The 13,518-nt window shown below is 57.7% G+C and overlaps 2 protein-coding genes across 2 annotated transcripts; one reads left to right on the forward strand and one right to left on the reverse strand.

Annotated features, from left to right (window-relative positions):
* Window positions 1-5: 5 nt before the first annotated feature.
* On the reverse strand, window positions 6-2,401 carry NR2E3 (nuclear receptor subfamily 2, group E, member 3; the record flags this gene model as incomplete). The annotated part of the gene is made up of 5 exons (XM_010185635.1): window positions 2,344-2,401; window positions 1,067-1,217; window positions 476-579; window positions 132-386; window positions 6-46 (listed from the first exon to the last, which is right to left on the reverse strand). Coding segments are annotated over exons 1-5 (609 nt in total), but the record flags the coding sequence as incomplete, so codon positions are not given.
* A 4,387-nt stretch (window positions 2,402-6,788) lies between these two features.
* LOC104535960 lies at window positions 6,789-10,871 on the forward strand. Its single transcript, XM_010185636.1, has 10 exons — window positions 6,789-6,806; window positions 7,363-7,380; window positions 7,637-7,838; window positions 7,943-8,151; window positions 8,425-8,534; window positions 8,872-8,950; window positions 9,221-9,235; window positions 9,344-9,530; window positions 9,616-9,848; window positions 10,824-10,871. Exons 1-10 carry the CDS (start codon window positions 6,789-6,791, stop codon window positions 10,869-10,871), a joined length of 1,119 nt encoding a protein of 372 aa, XP_010183938.1.
* Window positions 10,872-13,518: the final 2,647 nt, after the last annotated feature.

The following is a 13,518-nucleotide window of genomic DNA, read 5'->3' on the forward strand; positions in this document are numbered from 1 at the left end:
GCCGCCCGCTCCGGCTCGCTGCCCGTCACATCCACCGTCTCATCAGCTTCAGGGACAGAAGGGGATGCTGGTGGTCACTCCACCGTGATGACAGCCGCCTTCCCATCCCCTCCCCACCAGCGGCCACTCACCATCTTCAGGCTCCAACTTGGCACAGGTTTCTGCTGTCATCAGACTGGCCATGAAGCGATGGTTGGTGGGTGGCGTGGGCACTCGGGGACCCGGGGTGACAGTGATGGTGGCACTGGGACCACGGGGAGCCGGACAGGGAGTTGGTGGGACCTCCCGGGTGGTGGCCACATGCTCAGGGGGCAGCTCGGTGTCCAGCTCAATGCTGTCCAGCCGCACCTGGGCCGTGCTGCGGGGCTGGCGCTCGTTCTGCACAGCTGCAGGGACAAGGCGGCATCAACACTGGCCATCCCACTGTCATCCTCCCCCTCATCTGTCAACAGCTGTCACCCACCACCCGTCTCACCATCCTTGTTCATGCCAGCTTGCAGGCACTTCTTGAGCCGGCAGGCCTGGCACTGGTTGCGGTGCGCCTTGTCCACCGGGCACAGCCCCGTCCCCGCCTGGCACCTGCAGTGGCAGAAGTGGCACCCAGCTGCAGCTACTGCGATGGCCCCTGGCCTTCTGAAGTGTCCTGCCTCCGCGGATGCAGTGTCCTGGCGGTGCTTTGTCCCCATTGAGTGTCTTGTCCCATCACCAGTGGGTGTTCTCCACCCAATGGGTGCCCTCCACCCAATGGGTGCCCCAACCTAATGGGCACTCTGTCCCCAAGGGCTGCCCTGTCCCTTCCATGGGTGCACTGTCCCTGTCTTGATGGGTGTCCTAGCCCCATGGGTGCCCTGGACACCCCTACCCTGTGTCCTTGCCCTGCTGGGTTCAAGTACCCCTAGTCCCTTCCCCATTGGGTATCCATCCTCTGGTGTCAATTCCGTGTTCCCTACCACGCTGGGTCCCCATGTCCCACATCCCTGTCCCTCTGAGTGTTCATCCCCAAGGTCCTTGTCCATCTAGGTTCCCGTCCCCCCGTGTCTCTGACCCATCAGAACCCCATCCCCACCTGTAGATGAGCTTCCTGCGGACACTGCGTTTGAAGAAGCCGCTGCAGCCGTTGCAGGCGTAGATGCCGTAGTGCTTCCCACTGCTGGTGTCCCCACACACCTTGCACAGCAGCACAGGGCTCAGCGCCTTGCCAGGGGCCGGGCTCAACCCTGTGGGAGGGGAGCCACCACATTCAGGGCGACTGGGGACACGTCGATGTTCCTTGTTCCTCCTACCAGTCCCCACTGCTCCCCAGCACACTGGCACGGAGGTGTTTTCCATCTCTGCTGGTCCAGGGACATGGATAGGGACACCTCAGGGACTCCAGGTATTGCACATGGGGTTCGGCATCTTCCCACACCCCAGTGCCTGGGATGCTGTGGGATGAGCTCTCATGGGACTTTCAGAAGAGGATGAAGTGATGTCCCTAGGGATGGGGACTCTGGGCATCTCAGTGAAGGAAATCCAGGCATTCCAGAGAAGGGCCACGACCAGGGACCGGAGGTGTCTGGGAGAAGGGCCATTACTGGGGATGCTGAGAATCCCAGCAAGGGGATCCCAGAGAATGGTCACAGCAGAGGACAGTGGGGAGCCTGGAGAAGGGCCAGGGATGATGGGTGTCCAGGAGAGGGTTGTGACTAGGGACTGCAGACTTCCTGCAGAAGGGCCAGGGCTGGGGTCCTTAGGGATCCTGTACAAAGACCGTGATAAGGACCAGTTGGGGCTGGGGACTGCAGGGATTTCAGCTCAGAGAAGGACCATGATGGCAACCCACAGAATTGTGGAAAATGGTGATAGCTGAGGATCCCAGGCAGGCCAGGAAAAGACCTTGATGAGGACCCTCGGTATCCCAGAGAAGGATCACAATGGGGATATCAGGTATCTTGGAGAAGAACCATGATGAGGTCCCCAGGCATCCCAGATAAGGTCCATAACAGGGACCCCTCCATTCTGGAGAATGACTACAATGGAGACCCTGGGCATCTTGGAGAAGGTCCATGATGGGGACACAAAGCATCCTGGAGAAGAACCGCAATGGGGACCCCAGTTATCTTGGAGAAGGACTGTGATGGGGATCCCAGACATCCCAGAGAAGAATCATGATAGGGGACCTCAGCCATCCTGAAGAAGGTTCGTGACAGGGACCCCAGGTATCTTGGAGAAGGACTACAATGGGTACTCCAGGTATCTTGGAGAAGAACCATGATGGGAAACCCAACCATCTCAGAGGAAGACTCCACTGGTGACCACAGTCCCGCCACATTGCACCCACTCAAGCCGATCACTACCTCTTACCCGTGGGGCTATCATCCAGCCCGGCGCTCACCACCGACCCTGCCGGCGACGCAGCCATCCTGGAGCCAGTGTTCCTGATGTCTCCTTCTCCCTTCTCTCTGGCTGCCGCCGCGCTGGGTGCTCTGGTGAAGCGGTGGGTGCTCTGGCGAGGCGATGGGTCCTCCAGCAGCTCTGCAGGCAGCGGGGCTCTTGCCTTGCTCTCTTCAAGGCAGCTTAGTGGCAGGCGCTGTGTAAGCAGCCATTGTGGCCCCCCGCCTCTTTGTCACCCTCTTAATCTTTAGTGTCTGTGTGGGGCGGGGGGGGTCTGGGAGGTGGATCAATCAGCCACGCGATGAAGAATTAAAAAGGTGCTGAGCCCCAGCCTTGTAACCCTAAACCCTGCGACACCCAAGCCACCCTCCCCGCATGCTTGCCACCGGCCACCGTGGGGGTGTCACCCAGCCACCGTGTGGACCTCCCCACCAGCATTGAGAGGTTGAGATGTCTGTGTGGGGCGGGGGGGGTCTGGGAGGTGGATCAATCAGCCACGCGATGAAGAATTAAAAAGGTGCTGAGCCCCAGCCTTGTAACCCTAAACCCTGCGACACCCAAGCCACCCTCCCCGCATGCTTGCCACCGGCCACCGTGGGGGTGTCACCCAGCCACCGTGTGGACCTCCCCACCAGCATTGAGAGGTTGAGATTGTGGTGGAGGTGGGAGATGAGGCTTGGGGGGGGGCACCCCCTCCTCAGGACCCACTGGGTTCCATAAGCGCATAAGCCCTTTGCTAAGGCGGTTAGAGGGGAATAACGAAAAGTGGTAATTAAGGGGGGTAATTTCCCTGCCCCCAAGCAATTAATTACTGACCCTGATGGCATGGGAAGGGGGGTTGCTCAGTGAGGCTCCCCCAAAGAAGCTTAGCCTCGGTGGTCAGCACAGATCAACCCCCTCGTGCCTCAGTTTACCCTTCCAAGGAGATGTGAGGGGCCCCCAGGGGTATTGGGCCAAGGCTGCTGACGCTGCAGTGGGTGGGGGCCCGGGGGGCCCCGGGGGTCAGCAACGGGAACCCTCGCTGTGACAGGGCAGCACAATTTGGGATTTGAGGGCTTTAGCCGCTAAACCCCCCCTGCCCAGCTCAGGGGGACAGCGGGTGGCCACTGTCACCTGGTCTTGGCTGGTCCCAGGATGTGGCCAGGGGTCCCCGTCCCCCCGTGTCCCTCCGGGAGGGGTTCAGCCTGTCCCTGTGGTCCCGGAGGAGGCATCCCAGGGCAGCGGGGTCCTGGCTGAGGTCTGGCGGCAGTGGCACTGGTGGATCGGAGCACTGGGGGTCACCCCTGTGTCACCTCTGCCTGCTGCACGGTGCCATCATTCTGCCTGCTGCCTGCCTGCAGCCCCGCTGCCTTCAGCATTGCTCTGTTCTCCCCTGCCTGCAACTTCAGTCCGTGTTCCCCTGCCTGTAGCATCGTGCCATCCTCCCCTGCCTGCAACACGACTCCATCATTCCTGCCTGCAGCACTGCTTGAACTTCCCCTGCCTGCAATGTGGCTCTGTCACTCCCTGCCTGCAGCCCCCCCTCCATCCTCTCTGCCCACAGCATGGCTCCACCATCCCGGCCTGCAACACCCCTCTATCCTCACTGCCTGCACCATTGCTCCATGTTCCTCTGCCCGCAGCACGGCTCCATCCTTGCCTACAGCCTGGCTCTACCACCTCTACCCGCAGCATCCCTCCAACCCCAGTACCCCCCATCCCACCCTGCAGGCCCCAGCCCTGACCCAGATCTCTGACAGCCGCCATCTGCAGCAGTGGCCGCCCTCCTCCTCCTGTGGTAGAATTATGACGCAGGGCTAATGCGGCCAGAGCAAGCTGTCACCTCACTCTGCCCAGCCCTTGCCTGCGCCTTTGGTGCCTCCAGACCCTTCAGCAGAGCTTCACCCGTGGCTGACACAACCCTCAGTGCCTGAGCTGGGAGTGGGTGCTGGGAGCACCTGCACCCTGGGGTGCTGGCCCACCCATGAGAGTCACAGAGCTGTTGGTGCCGGGGGATGCTGGGGAGCCACTGACGTGACGATACATGCTGAGTTGGCTAATTTGCACATTCCCTCCTCGCCGTCGGGTAAAAGCCAGCTCCGGAGCTGGGATTTGGGAGGGGGATTAGCCAGGCCAACCATCTGCTGCTGGCCAATCATCTGCATGCCCAGGAAAGCCAATAATCACAAAAATATGGTTTCCCACCCTGTTCCTCCATGACACCCAGCTGGCTGCTGTCCCCAAGGTGGGGTCCCCATGGAACAGTGTCCCATTCCCCTCCCAGGGCTGAGCACCCCATAAGCACCCAACCCAAGCACCCACGGAAAGTTTGACCCATCCTGGTTCAAGGAGCGCCCTGAGCAGGCCTGACACCACTGCCAAGGGACTGTGGGCGGTGGGGTGGGGGTGAAGGAGCAAACATTAAAGCCCGCAGCAGGGTCGTGACTTGGCTTGGTGACAGATGCTGGGGCAGATGCCATAGGATTACTCAGCCTAAAACCTCAGGATCTGCCCCCTTCCCCCCCCCCTGCCCCAGCAGACAGAGAGCATTTAATTACTAATTTACTAATTACCCAAAGATGCTGATGACGGACTTGAGACCTGCAGTCAGGAGCAGTCCCAAGGTTCCAGCTGCCCTAAGCCCACTGGTTGTGAGGAGCTGGCAGATGTGCCCTGGCCAGGGCACAGCTCTACTGGGGACATGGAGTGACCCAGGGAGACACTGCTGTCCTGGCAGCCCTGCTCCTGCTGGTGATGGCATGGGGTGGTGAGGAATGGGGAGGGACAGTGGGGACAAGGAGGGGATGCTGGGGACCAGGAGGAGACAATGGGGATCAAGGGGAGATGGTGGGGACCAGGAGGGTACAGTGGGGATCAGGGGAAGGTAGTGAGGATCAGGACAGATTGATGGAGCGCAGAAGGAGACGGCAGAGATCAAAGGGAGGTGGTGGGGACAACAAGGATCAGGAGGGAATATCTGGGACCAGGGGGAGACAATGGGGACCAAGTGGAGATGATGGGAATCAGAAGGAGATGTTAGGGACCAAGATGAGATGGTGGGAGCTAGGAGAGGATGAAGGTGACTGAGAAAAGGTGGTGCTGATGAAGAGGGGATAATGGAGACCAGGAGGAGGTGGTGGGCACTAGGAGGGGATGATGAGGATCAGGAGGGGTCAATGGGACCCTAGATGTTTTGATGGTGACCAGGAGGCAATGATGAGAGCAGGAGGTGATGGCAGGGACCAGGAGGGGATGCTGGAGACCAGGACAGAACAATAGGGACCACGTGGGGATGATGGGGACCAGCAAGGTGTGATGAGGGGGCAATGGGATGCTAAAGGGTTGATGGCAATCATGAGGGGATAGTAAGGACTAGTGTGGGATGATGGGGACCAGAAAAAGAAGGTGGGGATCAGGAGGGGAGTATAGGGACTGGGAGGGGATGATGGGGACAGTGGTGACACTAGAAGGGGATGGTGAGAACCAGAGAGTACATCAGGAAGGGGCAACAAGGCCCAGGAGAGGGTGGTGGGGATCAGGACGGGACAAGAACAACCAGACGAAGTCACAAAGGTCTGGGAGGGTAGGAGATCACTGTGGGACTGGAGGTGGCTGGAAGGGGTTAACATGGCCATTCCATGCTGAGCTGTGTCCAGGCCAGGCTCTGGTTTCAGCTGTAATTAGCTCTTGTTTATTGGAGGCTCTGTGATAAATGATGCTGTGGAGGTCACCTGATGACAGAGGGTGACAGCTCCCATGTCACCAGTCCCAAGTCCTGCAGAAGCCTTTGCTGACCCTCAGGTGCAAGGATTAAAGTTTAATGTGGCTCTGGAGCTGACCCCGGGCACGCACTGCCCTGGGGACACGGGGCTGGGAACAGGCTGGTGGCTGTCCTTTGGGTCATCTTCAGGCATTTTGGCACCAAGAGGTGTTTTGACAACAACCTGGTGACCACTGGCTATCGGTACATTGTGGCCACAGGGCCGTATCGTGACTCCATTGGGGCCACCTAAGGTGTTCACTGATGAAATGTAACACCAGGCTGGGTTTATCCCCCTGAGACTGGCCCCGTGATGCCGGGACAGGATGGGCTCGGTGCCACGGTGAGTCCGGTCAGTGTGGTCCGGGCACATTCCCAGGCACCGACAGAGCGTGGGTGCCAAGAGCCACTGTGGTGCTTGCTGGGGTGGGTTGAGGTCCTGCCCTGCGGCCACCAACAGCAGCCTGGGGACCACGGTAAAGCAAGGAGACCTCGGAGACATCCCCATGGTGAGAGAGCTGGAGTGCTGGGGCTGGCAAAATGTTCGAGGCCATGGCTTGGGTTTCTGCAGGGCTACATGACACCACAAGTGTTTGGGGACAGAGAGGTCCCCGAGGTGGAGCTGGGCATGGCCCCATGTCCCCAGCTCTCTAGACATCGTGTTTTCTCCTTGCAGATGAACCTCCTTGCCCAGGTAAAGGCGCAGCCTGAGGGGAGGGCACCCACACACAGGCGGTCCCACTCCACTGCTGTGGCAGCCAGCACCCACAGACTCCACAGCTGGAATGTACCCGGTGCAGAGTCTGGGGATGTCGGGGTGTCAGGGGTCCTGGGAGGCTGCTGTGGTCTAGGGAAGGGTGCCAGCAGGGGTGGGTGCTGGGAGGGGTGGATGCCAGCAGGAAATGGATGCTAGCAAGGGTGGTTGCTCTCGGGGTTGTGTGCCAGCAGAGGTGGGTGCCAGCAGGGGTGGGTGGCAGCAGGGATGGATTCCAGGCTCGCTCTACCCCCTCTCCACACAGGTGAGCACCCTGGTGCAGACCTTGAGAGCCCTGGATGTGCTGTTCCTCCAGGCCCAGCGCTGGCTGGGCACCTGGGTGCGACAGGTTTGGGGGTGCTGGCATGGGAACCCCAGCCAGGGGCTTGGGCAGGGGATTGCCACAGTCCAGGCAGGGGCTGTGCCATGACACTGCTGCCCTGGCTCCCATCTCCCTGGAGCTACCAGGGCTGATGCTTGGTGTTTGTCCCTCCAGGTGAGCAGCTCCAGGCAGGTAAGTGCCAATGTCCCTTCTGCGTCACGCATCTCAATACTAGCACAGAACAGCCAAATTGGGCACACCCTGCCTTTTCCTTAAATCTATGGGTGCTCAACATCTGGAGGAGATGGACCCTTCTTGGAGGGTTTCCCCATCCATGGACACCCAAGCTGTGCCCAAGCAATTGGGAACAGGGGATGAACCAGCAGGTCAGCGATGCTGCTGGTGTCCCTGGGGCACTGGTGGCTCTGAAATGCAGATGGGTTCCCAGGCGGCAGCTGGGGCAGTGAGCACGGCGGCGTTCTTCCTCTGTGAGGGGTTGCTGGGCCAGAACTTCGATGTGGTCCCTGATGGGGTGGCTGAGCCCCAGCCTGGGGACCTCTTCCTCTTCCCACTGGCCTCAGGAGGCCCTGGCTGGTGGGGCGCCCATGCTGGCATCTACTGTGGTGACGGGGAGATCATTCACCTGGAAGGTGAGCCCCAGGAGGTGATCACAGCATGAGGATGGCCCCATGGAAGGGACACAGGGTACAGTGTCACCTCCGCCCCACAGGCAGCTCAGGGACAACCCCATCAGGGATTGTGGCCAAGCATGGCAAGAGCCACCTCCTGCGGACTCGGGGTCCGGCCAAGGTGCTGCGGAGGAAGGGAGGGCTGGATGCAGTCATTCTGCAGCGACGGATCCGGGCGGCCATGGACCAGGCGGTGGAGTACGATGCTGTCACATTCAACTGCATCCACTTCGCCCTTGCCCTCCTAGGGCTTGGCCACCTCTCTGGTGCTGTGGTGGGTGCCACCATCATAGTGTGTGCCCCAATGCCTGTCCTGGTTGAGTGTCACCACAGCCCATCTTCTCTCCCAGGTGTCCCCAGCACTGCAGTGATGGAGGCGATAACATGCTCTGGAGATGTGTGGGACTGCAACATCCTTCCCAGGGCACCAGCATTGCACCAGCAGTTTTGGCATCCCTCCTGTGTGGCAATAAATAGTTGCACTGAGGAACCTATGTCCACCCTGTTTGATATCTGTTGTTTTTCACTTCTGCTTTCCTTTTCCCAGAAGCTCCTTTCTCTGAACTCGCTGATGAGTGATGTCTCACCCCTGGCGCAGTCACTGCCTCATGTCTCCCCTCTGGTTGGAGGCCAGGCCGTGGTGTACCCCCGGGCTCAGTACTGGGTGCAGGTTGGGGCTGGAGGAAGGTGTCTCAGAGATGGGTGGGAGGGCACTGCAGAACATGCACTTTTGGAGGTGTCCTTCAGCTCCTCTGACTCAAGAGTATTTCCTTGTTGCTTCCATTCAGAAACTTAACAATTAGAGAGTATTTAGCAAATTAACTCCAGCTTTAAGAAGTGAAAAAAACCCATGCGAGGGTTTCCTGGAGTTTGTACTGCTTTGGGGTTTTGTTTTCAGCCTTTCTCCGCCTCTTATGTGACTCAGGAAGGATGTGAGGCGTGGTCTGGCCCTGGCGCCTGCTGACCCACCCCTCCCTGCTTCATTTCCCCGCAGCCCTTCGTGGAGGTGCCAGCAGCCCGGCTCTGTCACCAACTTCTCAGAGAAAACACCACGAAGCAGCAAGAGCAGCCTGGTAAGGACACTTCCATCTCCACAGGCAGCTGCTTGTACCACCATTGCACCATGACGGGGAGGTGGATGATGAACAGGGCTTGTCCTGGGACATCTCCAGCTCAAAGAAATTGGGAAGAATGGTGGGCTTTTGTCCTAGATAAGCCCTTGAGCCTCCTAGGAGCCATCACAGGCAGGATATGATGGCAGAGTGGGACCTTGTCCTCCACACACAATCAGAAGGGGATAAGCATGGCACTAACATCCCATTTCTGTTGCTCTCTCCTTGCAGATGTCAAGCAGCTATGTAAGTAGGAACTGGGTAAGACCTCTGTTGGCAGCACAGGGGGATGCTGTGGGGCAATGTGACTGCTTCCACCACCTCCTCACCTTCTCTACCTGGTGCAATTGGCAGAGAGGGCGTGAGGTGCTTGAGTTTCTGCTGTTCAAAAGCATCCCTGAGCATGGGAAGGTCTTTGAGGAGGTGTTGGAGGATGAGTTGCAGCCTGGGGATATTGTGCTCTTCCCCATGGGCAATCCCATAGGCAACTTCAAACACACTGGTGTCTACTGCGGGGATGGAGAAGTCATACACTTCCAGAGTAAGTACACTCTACTTCCGTTTGGGATGTGACAGTGTCCAATATGTGGATGGGCCAGAGTGATGGGTGGCTCTCGGTTTTCCAGAGGCAAACTTATGGGGGAAAAGTGGTCTGATCAGCAAGGAAGGATACAAAGCCATGGTAAATGAGAGGGGAAAATGCAAGATTTACCGGAAAAAAGGTGGAATCGACCTCAGTGACTTCAAGACGAGAGTCAGGCAGGCGATGGATAGTGAAGCTGACTATAGCCTCTGTAGTAACAACTGCATCCACTTCGCCCTCTCCCTACTGGGCTTGGCAAACTTCTACATGCAACTGGTGAGCATGGAACTGGGCATCATGGCTGTGATGGGGCAGCTTCTGCACCCACACCCTGCCCTGCATATGAATGCTGACCTGATTCCTTCTGGGGCTGGCCCATGGGGAGTGGGGACAGGAGTGGGGACAGCAGTGGGGACAGCAGAGCCCCCTTGCATGGAAGGCTTTCCCTTGCAGGTGAAAATCCAAAAGGAAGATGGCAGCTGCAGTGGTGGGACTGTGAGTATCCGTAGTGTCAGCCATCCCTAGCAGGGCTGTGGGGTCCCTGGGGGGGGCTGTGGGGTCTCCAAGAGGACTGGTGTCTCCAGAAAAGTTGGGTTCTCCAAAAGAACTGGGGTAACTGGGATGGTTGTGGTGTCCCCAGGGGTTTGGGGGTCCCCAGGGGTTTGGAGGCCCCCAGGATGACTATGGTGTCCCAGAGAGGGCTGGGTCCCAGGCAGAGATGAGATTCCCAGGAAGACTGTTTTGTCCCCAGATAGGCTGGGTTCCTGAAAGAGGGCTGGGGTCCCTGGGATGGCTGGGGTCTCCAGGAGGTCTGGGTACCCACAAGAGCTGTAATCTCCAAAAGGGGCTGGGGTCCTCAGGGCAGCAGGACAGGAGACTGTCACCTTCTTTCCAGGCCACCTGCAGCCCCTCCACCCCGGTGTTGCAGACCAGCAGCCGCATCGTGTGAGAGGTGGTGGCCACCACGTCCTCCTGAGAGTGATCCCTAGCGTGACCCACGAAGGTGCCTCACCATCCCTTTGTGCACCCCAATGCCTCACCCCAGGGAAGTACTTACATGCATCAATCAGATGTTTCATTAAATTTTACCACCTGAGATATACCTGTTTTTCCTTCTTGTCTCCTGAGCATCACCTGGTGAGCATGGAGACACCCTGGGACATAGCTGTGTCCCCCAGTGTCCCAGCTGACAGCACTCAGAGAAAGCCCAGGCCTGGATGCGCTCAGGCACCCTGTTGGCTCTTTTGCCAGTGGGGACATGCTGAGCCCAGGCTGCTGGACACCATTGGTGGCCACTGAGGATGGACAAGGCTGAGGCAGGGGCTCACCGTGACATTGCACCTCTGCAGCAGGGGCTTGGAGTTGCACAGGAGCAGGGAGTGGTTGGGGTCTGTGACGTAGGGATTGCACTTGTCTCCACCTTGGCATCCTTGTTGTCCTCCTCCTCAAGGCGGTAGAAAGCCTTCACAGTGCTTTCCTTCAGCAATGGATCCTGAAAGCAGATGGGACACCTTGAATCCTCCAACAGCATCCTCCTTCACCTACCTCCTCAGGGGTCACAGTGCACCCCGAGGCTCCTGTTGGGGTGAATTGCAGCCATGATCCTGATGCCCTTCCCAGTGGACAAGGCCATGCCTGAATGTCACATCCAAAAGTGACACCCATTCTGCAGCTGGGGATTTGGGACTGTGCAGGGAGCTCCTTCCCTGGGTGCTTTGAGCAGTCAGTCCATGCCAGAGACGCCCTGTCATGATGGGACACACACCTGGGTGATGGGTTGGCAGGATTGAACACCTGTGGGAAAGGGAAATGCCAGGTTTACCAGAAAAAAGGTGACATCAACCTCAATGATTTCAAGAGCAGAGTCATAAAGGCAATGAACAGCGAAGCCAACTATGACCTCAGAAATAACAACTGCATCCACTTCACCCTCTCAGTCAGAGGAGCTGAAGGGTATTTCCAAATTTCCAAGAAGGCCTGTGGGTCGAGACAAGGACAGGGAGATCACTCAGCAATTACTGTCACGGGTAAAACAGGCTCGACTTGGGGAAATTCATTCCATTTATTGACAATCAAGTGAGAGCAAGATAATGTGAAACAAGAAAAATATTGAAACACCTCGCCCTCACCCCTCCCTTCTTCCCAGGCTCACTTCACTCCCCATTTCTCCACTTCCTTCTCACCAGCGGCACAACGGGACAGGGAATGGGGGTCATGGTCAGTTCATCACATGTTGTCTCTGCCGCTCCTTCCTCCTCACTCTCTTCCTCTGCTCCAGTGTGGGGTCCCACCCACAGGACACAGTCTTCCACCAACTTCTCCAATATGGGTCCTTCCCAAGAGTTAAAATTCTTCATGAACTGCTCCAGTGTGAGCTCCTGTCCACAGGGTCACAAGTCCTGCCAGTAGCCTCCTGGGATGGACATTTTTGGGATGTCTCTTCCAAGCTCTTGGGTCTCACCATGAGTCAAACCAGCCACAGTAGTGGGGTGGGGGACCACTCTGGCTGGGTGCCACACCTTTGCATCCCTCCCAGGGACCTTCCCCCCCGAAGACACCTGTCCTCTTTGGGGATGCCACAGCAATCTGCAGAGGCCACCAATGGTGTCCAGCAGCCTGGGCTCATGATGTCCCTGCTCGCCAAGGATCTAGCGAGCCCCAGATGGGTTTTTCCACTTCTTAAAGCTGGAGGCAATTTGCTAATTATTCCATAAATGTTAAGTTTGGGAGCAGATGGAAGCAATAAGGGAGATCCTGGAAATCCTCTTGAGTCAGAGGAGCTGAAGGGTATTTCCAAAAGTGCATGTCCTGCAATGCCCTCCCACTCGCCTCCCAGAGAAGCCTCCCTCCAACCACAGCCTGCACCCCGTATTGAGCCCTGGGGTGCACCACTGCTGCTTGGCCTCCAACCACACCTGCTCCACACATTTGGCCCATTTTCCACCCAGCAGCCCAGGGAATGGCTATTTTACTGCTCAAAATCAAATGCAGGAGGGAGTGGCTGCACCAGGGCTGGGCTGTTGCTCACCAGTGACTTCAGGGAAAGGAGCTTCTGGGAAAAAGAAAGCAAAAGTGAAAGCAACAGAAATCAAACAGGGTTGACACAGGCTCCTCTGTGCAACGTTTTATTCCCGTACAAGTGGGAGGCCAAAGCTGCTGCTGCAGTGTCCATCTTTGGAGAAGGCTGCTCCAGTCCTGTGTGTTCCCAGGGTGCATCAACACTTCTGTCACTGCAGCACTGGGGACACCAGGGAGAGAAAATGGACTGCAGTGATGCTCGGCACCCACCACCCACCCCATCCTTCTCCAACCCACAGCAACCTCCCTGGACGTCCCCTCACTCCCACACCCCCAGACTCAGCACTGGGCAGGTCCCAGCCATAGGATCTGTTGATGCCAGGTACATCTCAGGTGCACAATCTCAGGTAGTAAAATTTAATCAAACATCTCATTAATGCACAGCCATTAAGCACCAGCAAGCAGAAAGCACGCCCCACACCCGCCACACATCTATTGCCCTTTCACTGGGGCAAGGTGTTGGGGTGTACAGGGGGCACTGAGGCTCCTCTCTTGGTCGGGGGGCATTGTCCTCAGGGGAACACGGTGGCCACCACCGTTCATAGGATGCAGCTGCTCATCTGCAACACCAGGGTGGGTGGGCTGCAGGAGCTCTGCAAAGAGGATGATGGTCCCCTGTCCTGCTGCCCTGCCCTTTCCACCCTGTGTGGCTGGGTCCTGTCCAGTGCTCACCAGTTGCATGTAGAAGTCTACCAAACCCAGCAGGTAGAGGGTGAAGTGGATGCAGTTGTTATAAACAAAATTATAGTCAGCTTCGTTGTTCATCGCCTTTATGATTCTACTCTTGATATCATTGAGATTGATCCCACCTTTTTTCCGGTAAACCTGCCATTTTCGTCTCTCCTTTATCATGGTTTGAAGCCTTCCT

Source organism: Mesitornis unicolor, unplaced genomic scaffold, assembly GCF_000695765.1.
Source record: "Mesitornis unicolor isolate BGI_N332 unplaced genomic scaffold, ASM69576v1 scaffold29215, whole genome shotgun sequence".
NCBI classification, from domain to species: domain Eukaryota; kingdom Metazoa; phylum Chordata; class Aves; order Mesitornithiformes; family Mesitornithidae; genus Mesitornis; species Mesitornis unicolor.

What these genes read in the sequence shown, in the direction of transcription:
- LOC104535960 (XM_010185636.1), top strand. An exon ending in AGAAGTCATACACTTCCAGA is followed by an intron (nt 9,531 to 9,615) that starts GTAAGTACACTC and finishes TCGGTTTTCCAG; the next exon opens with AGGCAAACTTATGGGGGAAA. An exon ending in CAAACTTCTACATGCAACTG is followed by an intron (nt 9,849 to 10,823) that starts GTGAGCATGGAA and finishes CTCTTTTGCCAG; the next exon opens with TGGGGACATGCTGAGCCCAG.